Genomic DNA, 19,288 nt, shown 5'->3' with positions numbered 1-19,288 from the left:
TTAAATTTTGGAACGAGGTGCAAAAACCTTGGCATTGAAATACTGTAGGTATGAAGATGTTCATCGAGGTCGATAGTTTGAAAATATCGATCTGTGGGGAGTAACAAAGGATTAAATGCAAAATACAAGGCATTTTAAGCAGAAATTTTTTTTAGTGGCTCTATTATATCGACTGAAAGCAAAGGCTTTCTAAACTATCTCCGTCCGAACATGACCCGGAAAGCACAACAGTACCGACCGACCGCTGTGTCATTGTCAGCCGACAGGCGTCATTGGGTAGGGATGTGGAGGAGCTTGTGGTCAGCACACCGCTCTCCCCGGTATCGTCAGTTTTCGTGACCGGGGCTGCTATTCCCAGTCAAGTAGTTTCACATCTAACCTCACAAGGGCTGAGTGCACCGCGCACGCCAACAGCCCTCGGCAGACTCAGTCGGCCACCCATCCAAGTGCTAGCCAAGTCCGACAGCACTTAACTTGGTTGATCTGTCAGGAAGTGGTGTTGCCACTGCGGTTCGGCCGTTGGCAAACCAAAGGCTTTGATATAATGTAAATATTTTGATCAATACTGGTAAACAAAATTAACATACCTAAATTTTTTAAGTATGAATAGTTTATTTAAGACAAGATTATAACAACAAGCTTCGTTATCACATTATTAATGTTAGTGGCTCCACTTTTTCGAAGCTGTTCACATCGACGAGATCCTAGCACTTGCTTTCCGTGTTTGCAGCGAACGCTTTTTTTTTTACTTTGATATCGACAACTCCTATATGTCCGTAGATCTTCTACACTTGCGCTCTCCTTCAGAAGGAGGAAGGGCAGTTGGAAGACAAAGTTCCACGGAGATAGAAGCCATGTGACACCGAAGTAGATAAGGCAGAGGTAAAGAATCAGCCACTGTCTAACTCAGGGAATCAACCCAGTATTCATCTGGCGTGATCTGACGTTGCGATGTGGTCATTTTATACACGCTCGTCCACTTTTCATCTGGACTGATCTTAGGTAACGGTATGGAAATTTCATGCGTGCTCGTCTCGAATTCACTTTCGACGAGTTAAGCACTGCTTCAATTCGATTTTGCATCCTCCAGTAATGTCTTCCAGACTTTTGCTCTGACATCACATTTTTTTTTATGATTCGTTTCAATAATTTTAGAATAATACAGGATTCCTTTGGAAAGGCCGACACACCTGTCACCTTTCTCATCCTCGGCCAACTTTCTCTGTCCTGCTTCTAATGTCCTCGACGTGATGTTGAATTTTTGCTTCGTATCGTTTCAAGATGCGTTTTGTAAGTAAGAGTTGTTGGACGCTAGGTTTCCGACTGTTGCTGTAATTACAAGACTAATGCAGTACTTCGCTCTGGATGAACTATAAAGCTTGAGCCGTCTTACACCTTTGGAGCGAAAAAGACTGAGAAACTAACCGTTGCAACCAAAATCTCTCATGAAGGCGCTGTTTAACTTGGCAAGAGTTCGCGGCCCTTGTTCCTGTGCCTCTTGATGCAGACCTGGGTATCAGCGTCGTTGCCATGGCGCAAGACTGTTTCAACAACTCACCAATACGATTACTAATTATCGTTTTGGTTCCAAATAAGGGCCCATAATCAGGTAGAGGTAGCTTCTGGGAAATCTTTGATCTTTATCGTTCTCGAACTGTGTAATGCGAATCCTAGGGTTACGAATACAGAAAGTTTAAAGTAACCATACAAAAAGGAACAGAAGGAAGTCGATAATAAGCAATAGAAAAATGAGGTAAAGTAAAGGGTGGTTGCAATGAAACTTTGTAAACAATGTAGACGGAACGCGTCAAGCTGTCCATTTTACTTTCAGGAACTCTGACACCAAGGACAAAGGAAATGCAGCATGAACGGCACATTTTACTGTCGGGTGGTTCGTCAACATGTGCCGGAGAGAGGTGTTTTGGACCCAGCTGTTTTGATTGACGTTGCAGCTCCATCCCACACTGCTCGTGAGGCTACTCTGTTACTCCGTAACACATTTGGAAAAACCGAATTATTGGGCGATCGTTCCAAAGTGCGTGGCCACCAAGATCATATGGTTTGAGGTCATGTGATGTCTAGCTTTGGGGCAACCTGCTGGACAGGGTTTATCAACGGGACAATAACACACATTGGAGGCTGAAGATGACTGTAGCGAGGAAGGTAGCCAACATCCCACCTGAGATGTTTCGGACAGCAGAACAGCAACCTCTAGGTGCGGTTCCAGGCTGTCGTGGATGCAGATGGTCCTCACATTGAGCAAAGTTTGTAACCTAAAACGTAAACTTGGTACGCAAATGACAAATGATATCCTCTCATGTGGATATCAATATGAGTTTCTTTCAAATAGTTTATTCGTTATTTCTCTACCGCATGTTCTTACAAATGTCGCCACAGAAATTCATTGTCCTACGGTTAATCGTTTTCCATGGGGACCCTCTTAAGTAGCGAAAGTTGTAACGGCCCTGCATATGTTTACGATCTACGTGAACATTTATTGTGAATTTTAAGTAAAGTTAATACTCAAAAGCAAAATGTTGTTCTTCAAAAATTGGTACTTGACTCTGTACCCATTTTAATAATTTATATAGTTACTAGAGACTGCATTGATTTACCAGGTTGGTTGCAAAGAGCATTTGGATCCGGGATTAAGAATTAGAATAACAGGTAAAAATATTACCCGCTTTTTTTGCAGCATGAAAACAAGATGGTAATATTCAGACGAAACGAAGAAGAAAATTAATTTGGAATTAAATACTTAGTGCAGGAAATAAATCATATTAAAGTGACTGTAACTGCGTCGGCGAGAATAAATTACAGTGTCAAGACACGTCATTAGATCACTGGACGAAATTTTGGAAATTTATGGTAAGGTCTTATGGCACCAAACTGCTAAGGTCATCAGTCCCTAAGACAAGCCGCCCTAGACCGCGCGGCTACTCCGCGCTGCATCGCAGGACGAGTGAAACGTCTATAGTCGGACTGAATCGTAGTTTCGACCTTTACTTATTTATTAGTTGCTGTTTTTACAAATACCTTGCACCCTAGGATATAAGGCAGTCGATGTTTCGGGGTTACTTTATTATTAAAGTGCATAAAATGTAAGTAAACGAAGACACATCGTGAAGATTGTACCAACAGAAGTAGCTAGATTGGGGGTCGATCAGAAGCTAGAGCAGGGACCAGGATTTCTCGAGCGTGTCGTAAACTGTTCGAGCCTTCCGAGTTGTGGTGCCAGGTTCTTCAAATGGGATGCACAGGTGTTGATAATGGAATTCCTGCCGCTGTGCACCTGAGAGCGGCCGCGACTGCCGCCCGCACGTCATCGCGCCCTCGGGGCTGTTTATTCAACACGGGAACAGCCGCCGGCCTGTGCCGTGCTGGGCCTCACTGTTTTGACACCGGCCGGCCGCATCCCAGCCAGCCGTGGAGAGATCGCGGACTCGTCTCTCCGTGGCCGCCGGGAATGCATCCCTGTCCCGCATCGCCGCATTCCTCGCCGGAACAATGGCCCGCGCGCCGCCGCACAGACATTGTCGGCCCCGAGATTACCGTCACGTGTCACACGGAGCGCCGCTGCCGGATGACAAATGGACCGCCGGCATTTGCAAGTCACGCCGGCGTCCCGAAAGAGAAACTATGTGTGTGTGTGTGTGTGTGTGTGTGTGTGTGTGAGTGTGTGTGGCGAGCAGCGTCACTCGCCGGTGCGCGGGATTACCGCCCGCCTCTCCCGTCTCTCTCTCGCTCCGGCCGAGGCGTTTGTTTATTTCTCTCACCTGCTGCCGGCACCGTTCTCGAAAATCCCTCGCCGGCGCTGCCGCGATATCGGCCGGCAGGAAGGGCAGCGGCGCGCGCCGCAGGTAGGGGGGTCCGGCGCGTTAAGCGGCCGCCCAGATGGGAATCTGCCTCGTAAGCAAATCCCCCGGCCGGCTGCGCTTCGCCTGCCACCGGAGCCCGGATAGACTCCCACCGTGCGCCGGCCGCTGCGCCAGTGGCGGACAATGGATGTGCCGACTGCGCCGGCAGCAGGCACAGCCACGCCCTGCCCTGCTGCCGCCCTTTCTTAATTGCGACCGTCAACACCGGAAGAGGCCACAGCAGCGACGGTGACTATACGCGCTCCGCTACCGCTGACCGTTTGTTTATGTCACTTAGAGGCTACACTGTGCGGCTTGGATGTGCAGACTACGCGGTCCTACTTCGCCTTAATTGTTCCTGTTTGGGCTTGGGCTGTCTACACTGACGGAAAAAAGTCGCAAAACCAAGAAGGAGTTGTGCGACGTATACGAAAGTTGGTACGCGTCTTTCTACATCTGAAAGATGCCTGTTCACGCTTCACGCCAGTCACGTAAACCTGTCGCTAGTAGCGCCACTACGAGGATGCAAATCAGGTTTGCTTTAAACACGCGCTGTAACGGTACGTTTGAGACTGGATGTGGCGTGTTGCTGTCAGTCAAGAATGCCTTTAAGACGACGAACAGGCCATTATCAACAGCTCGCTGAGTTTATATGAGGTAATGTAATAAGGGTTGGGTTGGGTTGTTTTGGGGGAAGAGACCAAACAGCGAGGTCATCGGTCTCATCGGATTAGGGAAGGATGGGAAAGGAAGTCGGCCGTGCCCTTTGAAAGGAACCATCCCAGCATTTGCCTGGAGCGATTTAGGGAAATCACGGAAAACCTAAATCAGGATGGCCGGACGCGGGATTGAACGGTCTTCCTCCCGAATGCGAGTCCATTGTGCTACTACTGCGTCACCTCGCTCTGTGATGGTGTAATAAGGGTGCGAGAAGCTGGATGTTCCTCGGAATCTTTTTAAAAATTGGGGTAAGGTCTTATGGGACCAAACTGCTGAGGCCATCGGTCCCTAAGCTTACACACTATTTAATCTAACTTAAGCTAACTTACGCTAAGGACGACACACACACACACACACACACACACACACACACACACACACATGCCCGAGGGAGGACTCGAACCTCCGACCGGGGAAGCCGCGTCGAGCGTGACAAGACGCCTCAGACTACCTGCGGTATTGCAAAAAGACTCGGTAGGAATATAACCACCGTACACGATTGCCGATAGCGGTCATCACGAGAAGGTAGGGTCGCAAGAGATCGGGCTCCGGACGGCCACGTGGCACTACCGAGAGAGAAGAGCATCGTGTTGGGCGTATGGCCCTGGTGCATCGTACTGCGTCTGCAGCAGCAATTTCAGCAGCATTTGGCACCACAGTGACACGAAGGGCTGTTACAAACAGGTTACTTCAAGGACAGCTCCAAGCCAGACGCTTTGTAGCGAGCATTGCACTAACTCCAAACCACCGCCATGTGGACTTCGTGGTGTCAAGCTAAAGCTCAGTGGAGGGAAGGGTGGAAGTTTGTTGTGTTTTCTGATGAAAGTCCATTCTGCCTCGGTGTCAGTGATGGCCGTGAGTTGGTTAGGAGGAGGCCATCTGAGTGCCTGCAACCAAACTGTCGGCGTGCTAGACACACTGGACATACACCTGGAGTTATGGTGTGGGGTGCGATTTCGTATGGCAGCAGGAGCCCTCTCGTGGTTATCCCACATACCGTTACTGCAAGTCCGTACGTCAGTCTGGTGATATGACTTATGCTGCCATTCATAAACATCATTCCAGGGGTGTTTCTCAACAGAGAAACTCTCGCCCACACACCGCTGTTGTAACCCAGAGTGCTCTGCAGAGTGTCGATATGTTGCCTTAGCGTGCTCGATCAGCAGACCTGCCTCCAATCGAGTACATATGGGACATCATCGGTCGACAACTCCAACGTAGTCCAGAAACAGCATCAACAGTCCCTGTACTGACCGACCAAGTGCAACAGACAAGGAAGCCCACATCTCACAAGCTGACACCCAGCACCCATACAACACATGCATGGACGTTTTCATGATTGCATTCGACATTTTGGAGGTTACAACGTTCATTAATGTACCAGCATTTGACATTTACAATGGCTTATCTCGCGTTTACATTAACCTACGATCTTGCAAAGTTAACCACTTAAATATGTCACCTAGACAAACTTATTCCCAAAATCCCATTACTCTACAATTATTATTTTTCGGTCTTGCGATTTTTTTCCGTCAGTGTATTTGTTGTTGTAGTTTTAGTTGTTGCTGTTGTGGCCATCAGTCCGAAGGCTGGTTTCATACAACTTTTCCTGTGCAACTTCTTTCATCTGTGCATAACTATTACAAGCTATCTACATTTGAAAGTGCTTCACTATGGTGATGCCTTGGCCTCTCTTTAAAAATTCCCCCATTCACGCACACTTCCTCCATAACCAAACTGAAGATTCCATGTTGCCCCAGAATGCGCCTTATCAATTAATCCTTCTTTTAACAGTGTGATAAATTTCTTTTCTATCCAGTTCTACTCAGCACCTCTTCAATACTTATCCGACCTAACTTTCTGATCTTCAGCACTCTTCTGTATCACCACATCTCAAAACTTTCTGCATTGTCTTCTTGTCTAAGCCGTTTATCATCCACCTCTCACTTCGGTACAAATTTACACTCCAATCGAACACCTTTACATATGACTTCCGAATACTTATATATACGAGTATACTCGATGTTAACAAATTTCTGTTTTTCTGAAATGCTTCTCTTGCTAGTGACAGTTCTGATTTTATATCCTCTACTCTTCGGCCATCGTCAGTTACTTTACTGTCCAAACAGCATAACACATCTAGTGTTTTTAGTGTATCGTTTCCTAATCTAATTCCATCAGCATCGTCTGATTTAATTAGGCCACATTCCATTACCCTTTACTCTTGTGGATCTTCATTTTATACTCTTTTCAAGACATTAAATGTTGTATTGAGCTTAACGATATCTGACAAAAGTACAATAACACTGGTAAATCACAAAGTTTTTTTGTGTACGAAAAACACACAAGACTTGTGTAATATTCTACAATATTTATTATTTAACTAATCGGTTTTCGACTGTTAGGCCATTATCAGGTAGAAAGATAAATCCGCGTCGCAATGAATTTTATGAGAGCGAGGACTTTAGATTAGGTACCCCCAAACATCCGAGCAGTTGTCTGTCAAAGATGACCGTCATTAATATTAGATATAAGACGGAAAGGAGAAGAATTATTTCGACAACAAAATGAGTTACAAACTATTTAGCTTAAATAAAATATATGACACACTGAGTTAATGAGCTACATAACAAATTACGACAACAGTCCACACATGAAAAATAAATTCAGCAAAATACAATAAATTTGGGTCACATATATTCAAGGTATAATTGAAAAAGTTAATTTTTCTTAACTGTGGTTGTACAAACAAAAATTATAGGGAAAGATAAACCACAGTAACAAAATAAAGTAAAATATAGGGCATTTAAGTATGAGGTGTCATTTACAAAGTAGTCTTTTATAGGTAGATTTGCTGTACCTGCGGCTAGAAGTGTGTAAGGACACTGTGTCTGATCACTGATTACCAAGTTTTGGCAGACAGCCCCGTAGGTAGGAAAAGCCAATACTGCATAGCCTGTAATATAGGTTTTGAGCTAGTGGTTGATGGGTGGCTTACACTTCGGCCACGTACCGTGATCACGTAACCTTATATTTAAAATAAAAGGTCCCCCAGGATATCAGTCAGCGTGACTTGTACAGCAGTAATGTGAGCTGCCTGCCTCCCAAACAACCATTCCTCCACTTTCTATATAAAAAAAATAAATAAATGAGAAATGAAGTCCGTATTAACGGTGAGAATCAGTGGTAACTGTTTAATGCATGAAGAGATATAGCATCCACAATGCCTTGTTGTGTGTGACATGTCTTGTGAACGTTTGCCTGTATTTCAACTTCTGTTGCTTTTTCGGAAGCATTTTCCTATCCGTTAAATAAATCCAAAGCCTCATGATGGCCTTGAAAACCGAAAAACGATTAATCAAATGAATTAAAACTGCGGAATATCTACAATTTTGTGCTTTTCATTTATAGTTATGAAGTTGCTCTCCCAGGAAGCGACAGAAGAATCAACATGTTGAATGAAACATTTCAAGGAAGCACTTTTCAGGGTGCCTTTATCCCTCAAACAATCACTTTAGGCCCAATATTGCATATATAAGCTTCCCCATTTAGTATGCCAGGGAATACACTCACGGTGAGTTAGGCTATATTTATTTAAATTTCTTCGTTGCACAGCTAATATCGGTTTTAAGGCATTATCCTATGTTTAACCACAAAAGGCGCCATACGTATCTCACGTGATGTGCTTCCGTTCGTTCTTATTTACAAATGTCACTGTTTTTGACGGTTTGACAGATAGTTGGTGCACATCAGGCAGGAAATGTCCAATAATAATAAAAATTTGTAAACCAAAACGAACGGAAGCACATCACGTGAATATCTCGATAAGTATGGCTCCTTTTTCTAGCTAGGCACTGGATAACGGCTTAAAAAGCTGAAACTAGTTGTGGACCAAAGAGTAAGTTTACACAAATGCAGTCTAAGTGGAAAAATGCCGCATTCCTTTAATAAATTTACGGCTGTGGTTCCCACAATGAAGGAGATACATAATAAATTTCCTGTGCATTATGAATGTCATCACTCCAGTTACTGTGACGTGAAACATCTGCAAAAGGAGAAGCGTAATCTGAATTTAAGTGAGGTAGTAACTGAGAGCTATATATGAATGTGCAATATTGTAAGGTCCCTCCCATTACTTTTAGAGATCTGACAGTGATGTTAATGCTAGGCTATCGAGCTATAGTTTGAGAGACGTACTTCAGCCATGATTGCTTAGAAACGCTGAACTGTAGCCTAACTGTTCATTGTGTAGCTGTATTTTCAACAAAATTATTCATAAGACCTTCGGAAATAATTCAGTGCGCTGCTAAACACTTTGCCGCGCGGGATTAGCCGAGCGGTCCAAGGCGCTGCAGTCATGGACTGTGCGGCTGGTCCCGGCGGAGGTTCGAGTCCTCCCTCGGGAATGGGTGTGTATGTTTGTCCTTAGGATAATTTACGTTAAGTAGTATGTAAGCTTAGCAGTTAAGTCCCATAAGATTTCAAACATTTTCTTGCTAAACACTTTATAAATCAATTTATTTCTGGCTCACAGCCCTTTCGCTATATCGTTAGTCAACATAATCGGTCCGTCGGTAAAAGACGGAAACTATAGAAAGTTCTAGAAGAGGGGTGTCCAACCTCTCAGCTTGCCTGGGCCACACTGGAAGAAGACGAGTGATTTTGGGCCGCACAGAATATAATTAACACTAACTGCTCAGTAAAATAAATAAATAAATAAAAAGGACTATGGACCAATGAGAAAGTAGCATCATGTGGTGCGAGTTTCAGATTGAATATATCCAGTTTCTAAAACATCACATAAACGGAATTTTATGGATTTTTTTAAATTTTTTTACCAATTGTATCGAAGATACAATACTTATATTTAATACTTACTCTGGGCCGCATGCGGCCCGCAGATCGCGGGTTGGACACCCCTCTTCTAGAGGGTAAGGATCGCCAGCTAGTGCCTGCTGCTGGCAAGGATACTGATCGCGGCATCCTTACAATATGCCGCTGCGCATTCTACGTAGTATCAATAAAATTAATCATGAGGTCATCTAACCAGAAGACCGTAACCGTCATGAAGTGATTGTCTGTTAGAAGTAGTTTCATACAAAACAAAATGTCTAATCTTTATTAAACAAAGCGACGTGATAAGTTTTTGATAACAAAATTATTTTGTTGTTCGTACTCGCACTACACTTAATCAGCCAGGTCGCCAAGACTCACTCTAAAATCAGTGATAAGCGAATAATACTGGACTAAATGTGGGGGCACCATACGAGTACGTGCTTCTTATCATTTCTAGTAGATAATACAGCCATAAAGATACTTAAATATCGAAAGCATTTACAGTTTCTACTACGGAACATTCGCACGATCGCAAGCTTCACCGGCAGAGCGTGTGTGATGTGGCAGTGCGGTCGCAAGTTGGTGGCCGTGCAGCGGCGCTGTAATTCCCGCAGACAATGGGTAGTTAGCGGCGCCTCCAGAGGGCGGATAGCCGGATTGAGACGTGACGGGCTGGGGCGCGGCACCGCGGCGTGGGGTCGTTCCCGCAGCCTGCGCGCTGCCGCACTGGGGATGGGGCGGAGAATGCAGGCGCCTGCCTCTGTAGTCGCAGCGGCGCGGCGTAGTGATTGTAGCGAGGCGTTAAGGCGGGTGGGGAATCTAGCAACGTCGGTTAAGTAACTTGCTGAGGCAGGATTACGAATATGTTGCTTCCTTCGCTTTAATTACGCCCCTTTCCTCCAACTCTGACAGTATACGTTCGCCGGAAGCGGTTGATGAGTTGTCAGTTCTTTCGATTCAATCATTCGACGGTGGCAGAAATTGTGGTGTCACCGCCAGACACCACACTTGCTTGGTGGTAGCTTTAAATCGGCCTCGGTCCGTTAGTATACGTCGGACCCGCGTGTCGCCAATATCAGTGATTGCAAACCGAGCGCCGCCACACGGCAGGTCTAGTCTAGAGACTCTCTAGCACTCGCCTAGTTGTACCGCCGACTTTGCTAGCGATGGTTCACTGTCTACATACGCTCTCATTTGCCGAGACAACAGTTTAGCATAGCCTTCAGCTACGTCATTTGCTACGACCTAGCAAGGCGCCATATTCAGTTACTATTCTGAACAGATAATATTGTGAATCATGTCACGTCAAGAGCGACGTTTATCATCAATGGATTAAAGTTAAGTACCAAAGTAATCACGTCCGCTTTCTGACTTCTAATTCCTTGTCATGTTCCAGACCTCACGTCAGTAGTGTCCTTCCCTCCTCACGCCAGCCTGCGTGAGCTAAAACGTGTGCATTTCGGCCCCCACTAGTAACACGGTGTTGGCTCTTCTGTCAACACTACAGAAATTATCAGAAAGGATCAGCAGAATAACATTGTTCGCTGGTGATGCTGTTGTTTACAGGGAAGTATCGCCTTTTGACGATCGTAAAGGAAATGCAGAATGACTTGGACAAATTTTCCACTTTGTGCAATGAATGGTAGCTCTCTTTACATCTATATACATCTACATCATACTCCGGAAGCCACCTAATGGTGTGTGGCGGAAGGTACTTCTGTTACTACTAGCCAGCCGCGGTGGCCGAGCGGTTCTAGGCGCTTCAGTCCGGAACCGCGCAACTACTATGGTCGCAGTTTCCAATCCTGCCTCGGGCATGGATGTGTGTGATGTGGTTCAAATGGCTCTGAGCACTATGCGACTTAACTTCTGAGGTCATCAGTCGCCTAGAACTTAGAACTAATTAAACCTAACTAACCTAAGGACATCACACACATCCACGCCCGATGCAGGATTCGAACCTGCGACCGTAGCGGTCGCTCGGCTCCAGACTATAGCGCCTAGAACCGCACGGCCACTCCGGCCGGCTGTGTGTGATGTCCTTAGGTTAGTTGTGTTTAAGTACAGTAGAGCATCGATTATCCGAACGTCGGTCAACCGAACGACCGCTTAACCGAACTGTGTACTCGCTCGCACCTGTTACTCTCCCACCCTACCGTCCATCATCCCCCTCACTAAACCAAATTTCCCACAGCTGGCGGAACATTGCTTCTAATGGGGCCTTCACAAGGCGCTGCTGACAGGCCAAGCCGCCAGTTGCTGTGTTTCAACAATCAGCGCACTTCTGTCGGCTTGGCACTGGCAGTAGAAGTAGCGGCAGTATCAAAGCTGTTCACAGCAACAGCCAGAGTTGAGGCGTGCCGCTCCGCGCAGTTTGAAGGTTGCATGCCCCCAAGAAGAGCTTCTCACGGTGCAAACAGTCACCTTCTGTTCTCTGTTACGACCACTTGTGTGCTGCTGCGTGAAAAAGTGAACTTGACGATACAAAATACTTAAACGTAAACGTGTTGTCCTTTCTATGAGGGACAAATATGAGATTATTAAAAGGTGTATGTTACTTTGTAATACTAAAAGAGATGCCTGTTTTTATGAATAAATTTACTGTACAGTACTTCTTTTTGACAAATAAACATGTACAGTTGATTATCCGAACAAACCAGTTTTCCGAACACCCATGTCCCCCAATTACTTCGGATACTCGACGCTTTACTGTAGTTCTAAGTTCTAGGGGACTGATGATTGGATCGGATTGTCTGGGGGAGGAGACCAAACAGCGAGGTCATCGGTCTCATCGGATTAGGGGAGAATGGGGAAGGATGTCGGCCGTGTGCTTTCAAAGGAACCATCCGAGCATTTGCCTGGAGCGATTTAGGGAAATCACGGAAAACCTAAATCAGGATGGCCGGATGCGGGAGGGACCGATGACCTCAGATGTTAAGTCCCATAGTGCTCAGAGCCATTTGAATCATTTATTGTTACTACTAAACCGACCCTACCTAGCCTGTTCCACTCGAGAAAGGCGCGTGGGAAGAATAATTGTCGATAAGCCTCTGCACTAGCTGTAATTTCTCGAATGTTGTCGTCGTAGTCATTAGCCGAAATGTGTGTGCGAGGAAGTGATATGCTGTCCAGCTATTCCCAAAAACTGCTCTCCCGAAATTTCAATAGCAAACTTCTCCGTGATGTATAACGGCTGTCTTGTAACGTCTGCCAGTGGAGGTTTTTGATCATCTCGGTGACTGTCTCGTGCCTACTAAACGATGCCGTGACGAGACGAGCCATCTCTTCTATCAGTATACCTAGTAAGGATGTCTTATAGATGATTAACAAGGATCGGTCGAAGAAGCGCCTTTTAAGCCACTTGTTTCTTGGATGAGTTACATTTCCTTAAAATTCTTCCTGTGAATCTCAGTGTGGAATCTGATTTTCCTACTGTTTGTTATATGTGGTCATTCCACATAAGGTCGCTCTGGACAATTACCCCTAGATATTTTTGGTATATTCTGTTTCCAGCAATTTGTCATCAGTAGTATGGTTGTAAAGTAGGGGTTTCATTTACTACGTATGCGCAATATGTTACATTTAGTTACATTCAGGTTCAACTGCCAGAACCTGCATCACACGTCAATCCTCTGCAAGTCATTCTGCAAATAGATACTGTCTTCTGGCGTTGCTACTTCTTTGTAGACGACCGCATCATCTGCCGACAGTCTTAAAGAGCATCCGACGCGTTCTGCTAAATATTGTAAACAATAACGGTCCTACCATGCTTCCTTGGGGTACTCGAGAAATTATCTTCACATCTGACTATTTTGTTCCATTAAGAAAAATGTTCAAATGTGTGTGAAATCTTATGGGACTTAACTGCTAAGGGCATCAGTCCCTAAGCTTACACACTACTTAACGTAAAGCAACCTAAGGAGAAACACACACACCCATGCCTGACGGAGGACTCGAACCTCCGCCGTTTCCGTTAAGAGAAACGTGCTGAATACTATCTGCAAGGAAGTCTTGAATCTATTCGCAAATCTGGTACGATATTCGATAAGCTCGTATTTTTTTTTAACTAAAAGGCAGCGCGGGACGCTGTCAAACGCCTTCCTGAAATCAATGAACACGGCATCAACCCGAGCGCTGTTGTCTACAGGTCTTTCGATCTCGTGGAGAAAGAGAGCTTCCATTATGCTGCCATCAACGTATACCTCGCATAGGGATAATGAGAAAGAAGAAGAGGAATTAGGGCGCGTACAGAAGCATATAGATGCAAACGTAGACGGACATAGTGCATAGTGCAGTGTCTTCTCATCTCGCAAATATTTATTTTCGCACTCCGCCCCTGTGCAAAAGATGGCTGCGCGACTTTGCGTACCCATAATTGACTTCCCTCGATCGTTTGTGGCCTGCACACTTAAGTCTTACCACTACTGTAGAGCCGTCGCGAATGCTAACTAAAGCTGTTGTACATGGTATGAGTTCGTCACTGAGTTACGAATATGGCACAAGACTCCAAGCAGCGTTACATTGCGGCTCGAGCCGATTCACTGATCGAATGATTTCTTGCCCGCAAGCAGTTCGTCTCACGAGTCTGTAGCTTTTGTGTAGCCAATTCGTCACCCTCAGATGACTCCGAGTTATGGAAACGTTCTTTACTTGCATGTCTTGTCTCCCGTACACAGTTCATGACGACTATGTAGTTTTCGTGTCTCTTGAACTTCCTCTTCTTAGCGGACTATGTCGGTAGCGAATTGGAGTATCAAATACATTTCGTCATTCTCCTATTTTCTTCCCCACATTTCGAGCTCGGCACGGGCCGAATCAGCTGTATCCGTAACCGCAGAGTCCTTACTCGCAGATACGCGTCATATGCTATGCCCTGTGAATTAAAACGCCTCGTGCCAGCAATAAATGGCGTTAGTGAGTTATGCGGGAACTGTATGTCTTCGACATCTGTTAGTCCGACCTTCCTATCTTTGTTCCAAAGTGTTCAGTTCCGTCACAGCATTAGACTGTGGTCTGAGTTGAATGGCGAGATTAGTTCTATTCTACAATTACATCTTCCAGACATATTGTCGGTGGAACAGCGACCAATACAGTACTGAAAAAGTATACGTTTGTGTCTACAGTCGCAGTTTATTTATGTAGCCTGCTGGCTACCGGTTTTGGCACACAGATAGAAAACTGAAAAGTGTTCATCATCATATACGATGTCCACAAGCACATGTTCTGCAAATCGAAGAAAGAAACTGTTACGTCTGCCCCCTTAAGTACTGAACTAGCGACCAAGGCATCTGGCTGGGAAGCAGCAGACTTATGTTGTATCGGAATTTTTATTCGGAATTTTTTCATACAAAAAGGCTTAAAATTTTAATTCTTTACTAATGCAAGTAGTTTCAGAAATTTTTTGTCTACCTCGTTATAATACCATATCGATTTACTTGCTTTATTAATCCTCCTCCTAACAATTTCGGTATGCACAAGATACAAAGAAGAAAAAACATAAGAACGCATTTGGGGTTTGAACACAGGTTCTCTTCTCCGCAACCAGATGCCTTTGTCACTACCCCAGAGGCGCTTTCGTTGAAAGCGTTTAGTTTGTGGGTACATAAGCGGCAATCTTAATGGTTCCTTTCCTCGATTTCTGCGATAATATGCAGTTGTGGACACCCAAGACGACAATAAAAATGTCCAGTTTTCAATTCTCTGTCGATAGAGCACATTTTGAGTCGATTGCACGTCATGAACTTTATGGGTGATTTTCTCAAAAAGGGGAAAGGGAGAGTGGGTAACTGAGCCACAAAATATTGGTCTTTCGTTTTAGGTTGTCCACAAGCGACCTGCCAATATGAGGCGAATTGGTTGGCCGCATATTCGGGCTTCACCTTGTCAGAAAAACGTGTAACTACAGTGAAATAATGTGCTGCAATACTCGGTTTACAGTCAGAGCAATATGTTCCTCGCCGCTCTTTAACGGTTATCCCCCTTATATTTCATTACAGAGCAAGACGTAACTTCCCACGTTTTTGCAGCACGTACGAACGACAGTACCACGTGAGCACGCATGGCGGGGTGAAGAATATGATTGTGTAATGAGTTTTGAAACAAGAACTACGCGGTGCCTGGCAAAACACTCAGTTCTCTAGACTGCTGCACTACATTTACATCCACATACATACTCCGCTAGCCACCAAGCGGTGTGTGGCGGAGGGCACAATTCGCGCCAAAATCATATTCCCCCCTCCCCCTCTCTCTGTTCCACTCGCGGATCGCGCGAGGGAAAAACGACTGTCTGAACCTTCATTCATTATGGGATAACAAGGAAATAAGTAATATATAAGTAGGGCCTATTTCCAGTGGCTTACAATGTCTGGGATAAGTGCATTGCGCCCGAAGATCAGTCACTAAACGTTCTGAACGGTCGTTTGTCTAAATTAGAGTAAAACTTACGACGAACAAAGTATTGTCATTTCTAACTACTGAAAAAAGTCGTATGCGAGAGGTGAGGATAGACGGTGAGGCAACTTACTTGGCATAGTCGGCCTTGCAGTAGACGCTGTCGTCCTTGATGAAGCAGGAGGGCTGCCGGTCGAGGGCGAGCTGGCAGACGCAGCAGCGCAGGCAGTGCGCGTGCCACGTGCGGCCGCTCACCTGCAGCAGGTACTTGTCCGTGATCGGCTCCTGGCACGCCGCGCACACCCGGTACTCCGTCTGCAAACCACACACCGCACATTACACCGCTGCACTCCTACGCCGCACACTTTAAATGCGAGCTCTTACATCTTTGCCATCGATGGACGAAGGCGCATCGATGACACAGACGTGGAAATTATACACTACTGGCTATTAAAATTCATACACCACGAAGATTGACGTGGTACAGACGCGAAATTTAACCGACAGGAAGAAGATGTTGTGATATGCAACTGATTAGCTTTTCAGAGCATTCACACAAGGTTGGCGCCTGTGGCGACACCTACAACGTGCTGACATGAGGAAAGTTTCCAACCGATTTCTCATACACAAACAGCAGTTGACCGGCGTTTCCTGGTGAAACGTTGTTGTGATGCCTCGTGTAAGGAGGAGAAATGCGTATCATCACGTTTCCGACTTTGATAAAGGTCGGATTGTAGGCTATCACGATTGTGGTTTATCGTATCGCGACATTGCTGCTCGCGTTGATCGAGATCCAATGACTGTTAGCAGAATATGGAATCGGTGGGCTCGGGAGGGTAATACCGGACGCCGAGCTGGATCCCAGCGACCTCGTATCACTAGCAGTCGAGATGACAGGCATCTTATCCGCATGGCTGTAACGGATCGTGCAGCCACGTCTCGATCCCTGAGTCAACAGATGGGGTCGTTTGCAAGACAAAACCCATCTGCACGAACAGTTCGACGACGTTTGCAGCAGCATGGACTATCAACTCGGAGACCGTGGCTGCGGTTGCCCTTGACGCTGCATCACAGTCAGGAGCGCCTGCGATGGTGTACTCAACGACGAACATGGGTGCACGAATGGCAAAACGTCATTTTCTCGGATGAATCCATGTTCTGTTTACAGCATCATGATGGTCGCATCCGTGTTTGGTGACATCGCGGTGAACGCCCATTGGAAGCGTGTATTCGCCATCGCCGTACTGGCGTATCACCCGGCGTGATGGTATGGGGTGCCATTGGTTACACGTCTCGGTCACCTCTTGACGGTACTTTGAACAGTGGACGTTACATTTCAGATGTGTTACGACCCGTGGCTCTACCCTTCATTCGATCCCTGCGAAACCCTACATGTCAGCAGGATAATGCACGACCGCGTGTTGCAGTTCCTGTACGGGCCTTTCTGGATACAGAGAATGTTCGACTGCTGCCCTGGCCAGCACATCCTCCAGCTGAAAACGTCTGGTCAAAGGTGGCCGAGCAACTGGCTCGTCACAATACGCCAGTCTCTACTCTCGATGAACTGTGGTATCGTGTTGAAGCTGCATGGGCAGCTGTACCTGTACACGCCATCCAAGCGCTGTTTGACTCAATGCCCAGGCGTATCAAGGCCGTTATTACGGCCAGAAGTGGTTGTTCTGGGTACTGATTTCTCAGGATCTATGCACCCAAATTGCGTGGAAATGTAAACACATGTCTGTTCTAGTACAATATATTTGTTTTATGAATAACCGTTTATCATCTGCATTTCTTATTGGTGTAGCAATTTTAATGGCCAGCAGTGTAGGTTTTGCGGCCCCGCCGCAAGTGGCGCTTTTTTTTTTTTTTTTTTTTTGGTAGGGTTTAAGGGCGCTCAACTGCTGAGGTCATTAGCGCCCAGTCACTGGTGTCAGAGCACAAGGAACCTGCTAAAACTCAAGGGGATGGGGGGACATCAAAAGGACCGGACAAAGATGCAGATGAAATAAGTAAAAGGTTAAATGTCTTTGGTCAAGCCAGTTAAAGTTATAAAACGCAGAAGACGAGCAGCTGCTCGAGCGTCATCAGCTAAAACATCCGGTAAGGTAGATGGCAGGGACAGGACAACACGAAATTGACTAAAACGGGGACACGACAATAAAACATGGCGCACCGTTAATGCCTGACCACAAGGGCACTGTGGGGCTGGGTCACCAGAGAGCAGGTAGCGGTGGCTAAACCGGCAATGCCCAATCCGCAACCTGGTCAGAAGGACCTCCTCGCGCCGAGATGGTCGGGAGGAAGTTGTCCAAGCAGTTGGGAGCGGTTTTACTGCCCGGAGCTTGTTTCCTTGGAGGGATGACCAAGCATCCCACCACAAGGACACAAGCCTCTTACAGACATCCCCACAAACGTCAGATGACGGGACACAATGGGAGGCTGGGCGAGGCTGGAGGACTGCAGCCTTGGCTGCAGCATCCGCAGCCTCATTCCCAGGCACTCCCACATGTCCGGGGACCCACAGAAGGCTGACAGAACCGCCATTATCAGCGAAACTATGGAGGGACTGCTGTATTCGGTGAATCAAGGGATGGACCGGATAGGGAGCCCCAAGGCTCTGAAGAGCACTGAGTGAGTCAGTGCAGAGGACATACGATGAATGGCGGTGGCGGCGGGCATACTGAATGGCCTGATGGAGAGCAAAAAGCTCGGCCGTAAAGCTGGAACATTGGTCAAGGAGCCGGTATTTAAAGGTGGCGGTCCCGACGACAAAGGCACAGCCGACACCATCGTCAGTTTTGGAGCCATCGGTGTAAATAAAGGTGTGACCAGCAAGTCGAGCACGAAGTTCGACAAACCGTGAGCAATACACAGCAGCCGGAGTACCCTCCTTCGGGAGTGAGCTGAGGTCGAGATAAATACGAACCGGAGCCTGGAGCCAAGGTGGTGTCGGGCTCTCACCCTCTCTGAAGGTGGTAGGGAGGGCAAAATCCAATTGTCGAAGCAGGCGACGGAAGCGGACTCCGGGGGGCAGCAGGGCAGACACATATAACCCGTACTGACGGTCGAGAGAATCAGCGAAGAAGGACTTGTAAGAGGGGTGGTCGGGCATAGACAACAGCCGGCAGGCATACCGACACAGCAGTATGTCGCGCCGGTAGGTCAACGGTAACTCGGCAGCTTCAGCGTAAAGACTCTCGACAGGACTAGTGTAGAAGGCTCCGGTCGCAAGACGTATCCCCCGATGGTGGATGGAGTTGAGCCGACGTAAGAGGGATGGCCGAGCGGACGAGTAGACGAAGCTCCCATAATCCAGCTTCGATCGGACTATGGACCGATACAAGCGAAGCAGGACAGTGCGATCCGCTCCCCAAGATGAACCGCTAAGAACTCTGAGGACATTAAGGGAACGTGTACAACGGGCCGCCAAATAAGAGACATGTGGAGACCAACACAGTTTCCGGTCCAACGTGAGCCCTAGAAAC

General features: G+C 46.5%; 1 protein-coding gene across 1 annotated transcript in view; it reads right to left on the bottom strand.

The window, feature by feature from the left end:
- Window positions 1–19,288, bottom strand: part of LOC126413102 (LIM/homeobox protein Awh) — a 343,996-nt gene that overhangs the window by 110,066 nt on the left and 214,642 nt on the right. The window contains exon 2 of the mRNA XM_050082999.1: window positions 15,937–16,118. Coding sequence (XP_049938956.1) covers window positions 15,937–16,118 — 182 coding nt within the window. The remainder of the gene's footprint in view (window positions 1–15,936; window positions 16,119–19,288) is intronic.

The sequence above is a fragment of the Schistocerca serialis genome, chromosome 1 (genome assembly GCF_023864345.2).
Source record: "Schistocerca serialis cubense isolate TAMUIC-IGC-003099 chromosome 1, iqSchSeri2.2, whole genome shotgun sequence".
In the NCBI taxonomy this organism is placed as follows: Eukaryota; Metazoa; Arthropoda; class Insecta; order Orthoptera; family Acrididae; genus Schistocerca; species Schistocerca serialis.
Note: the sequence above shows the minus strand (reverse complement) of the source record. Positions and strands in the feature narration are given on the sequence as shown.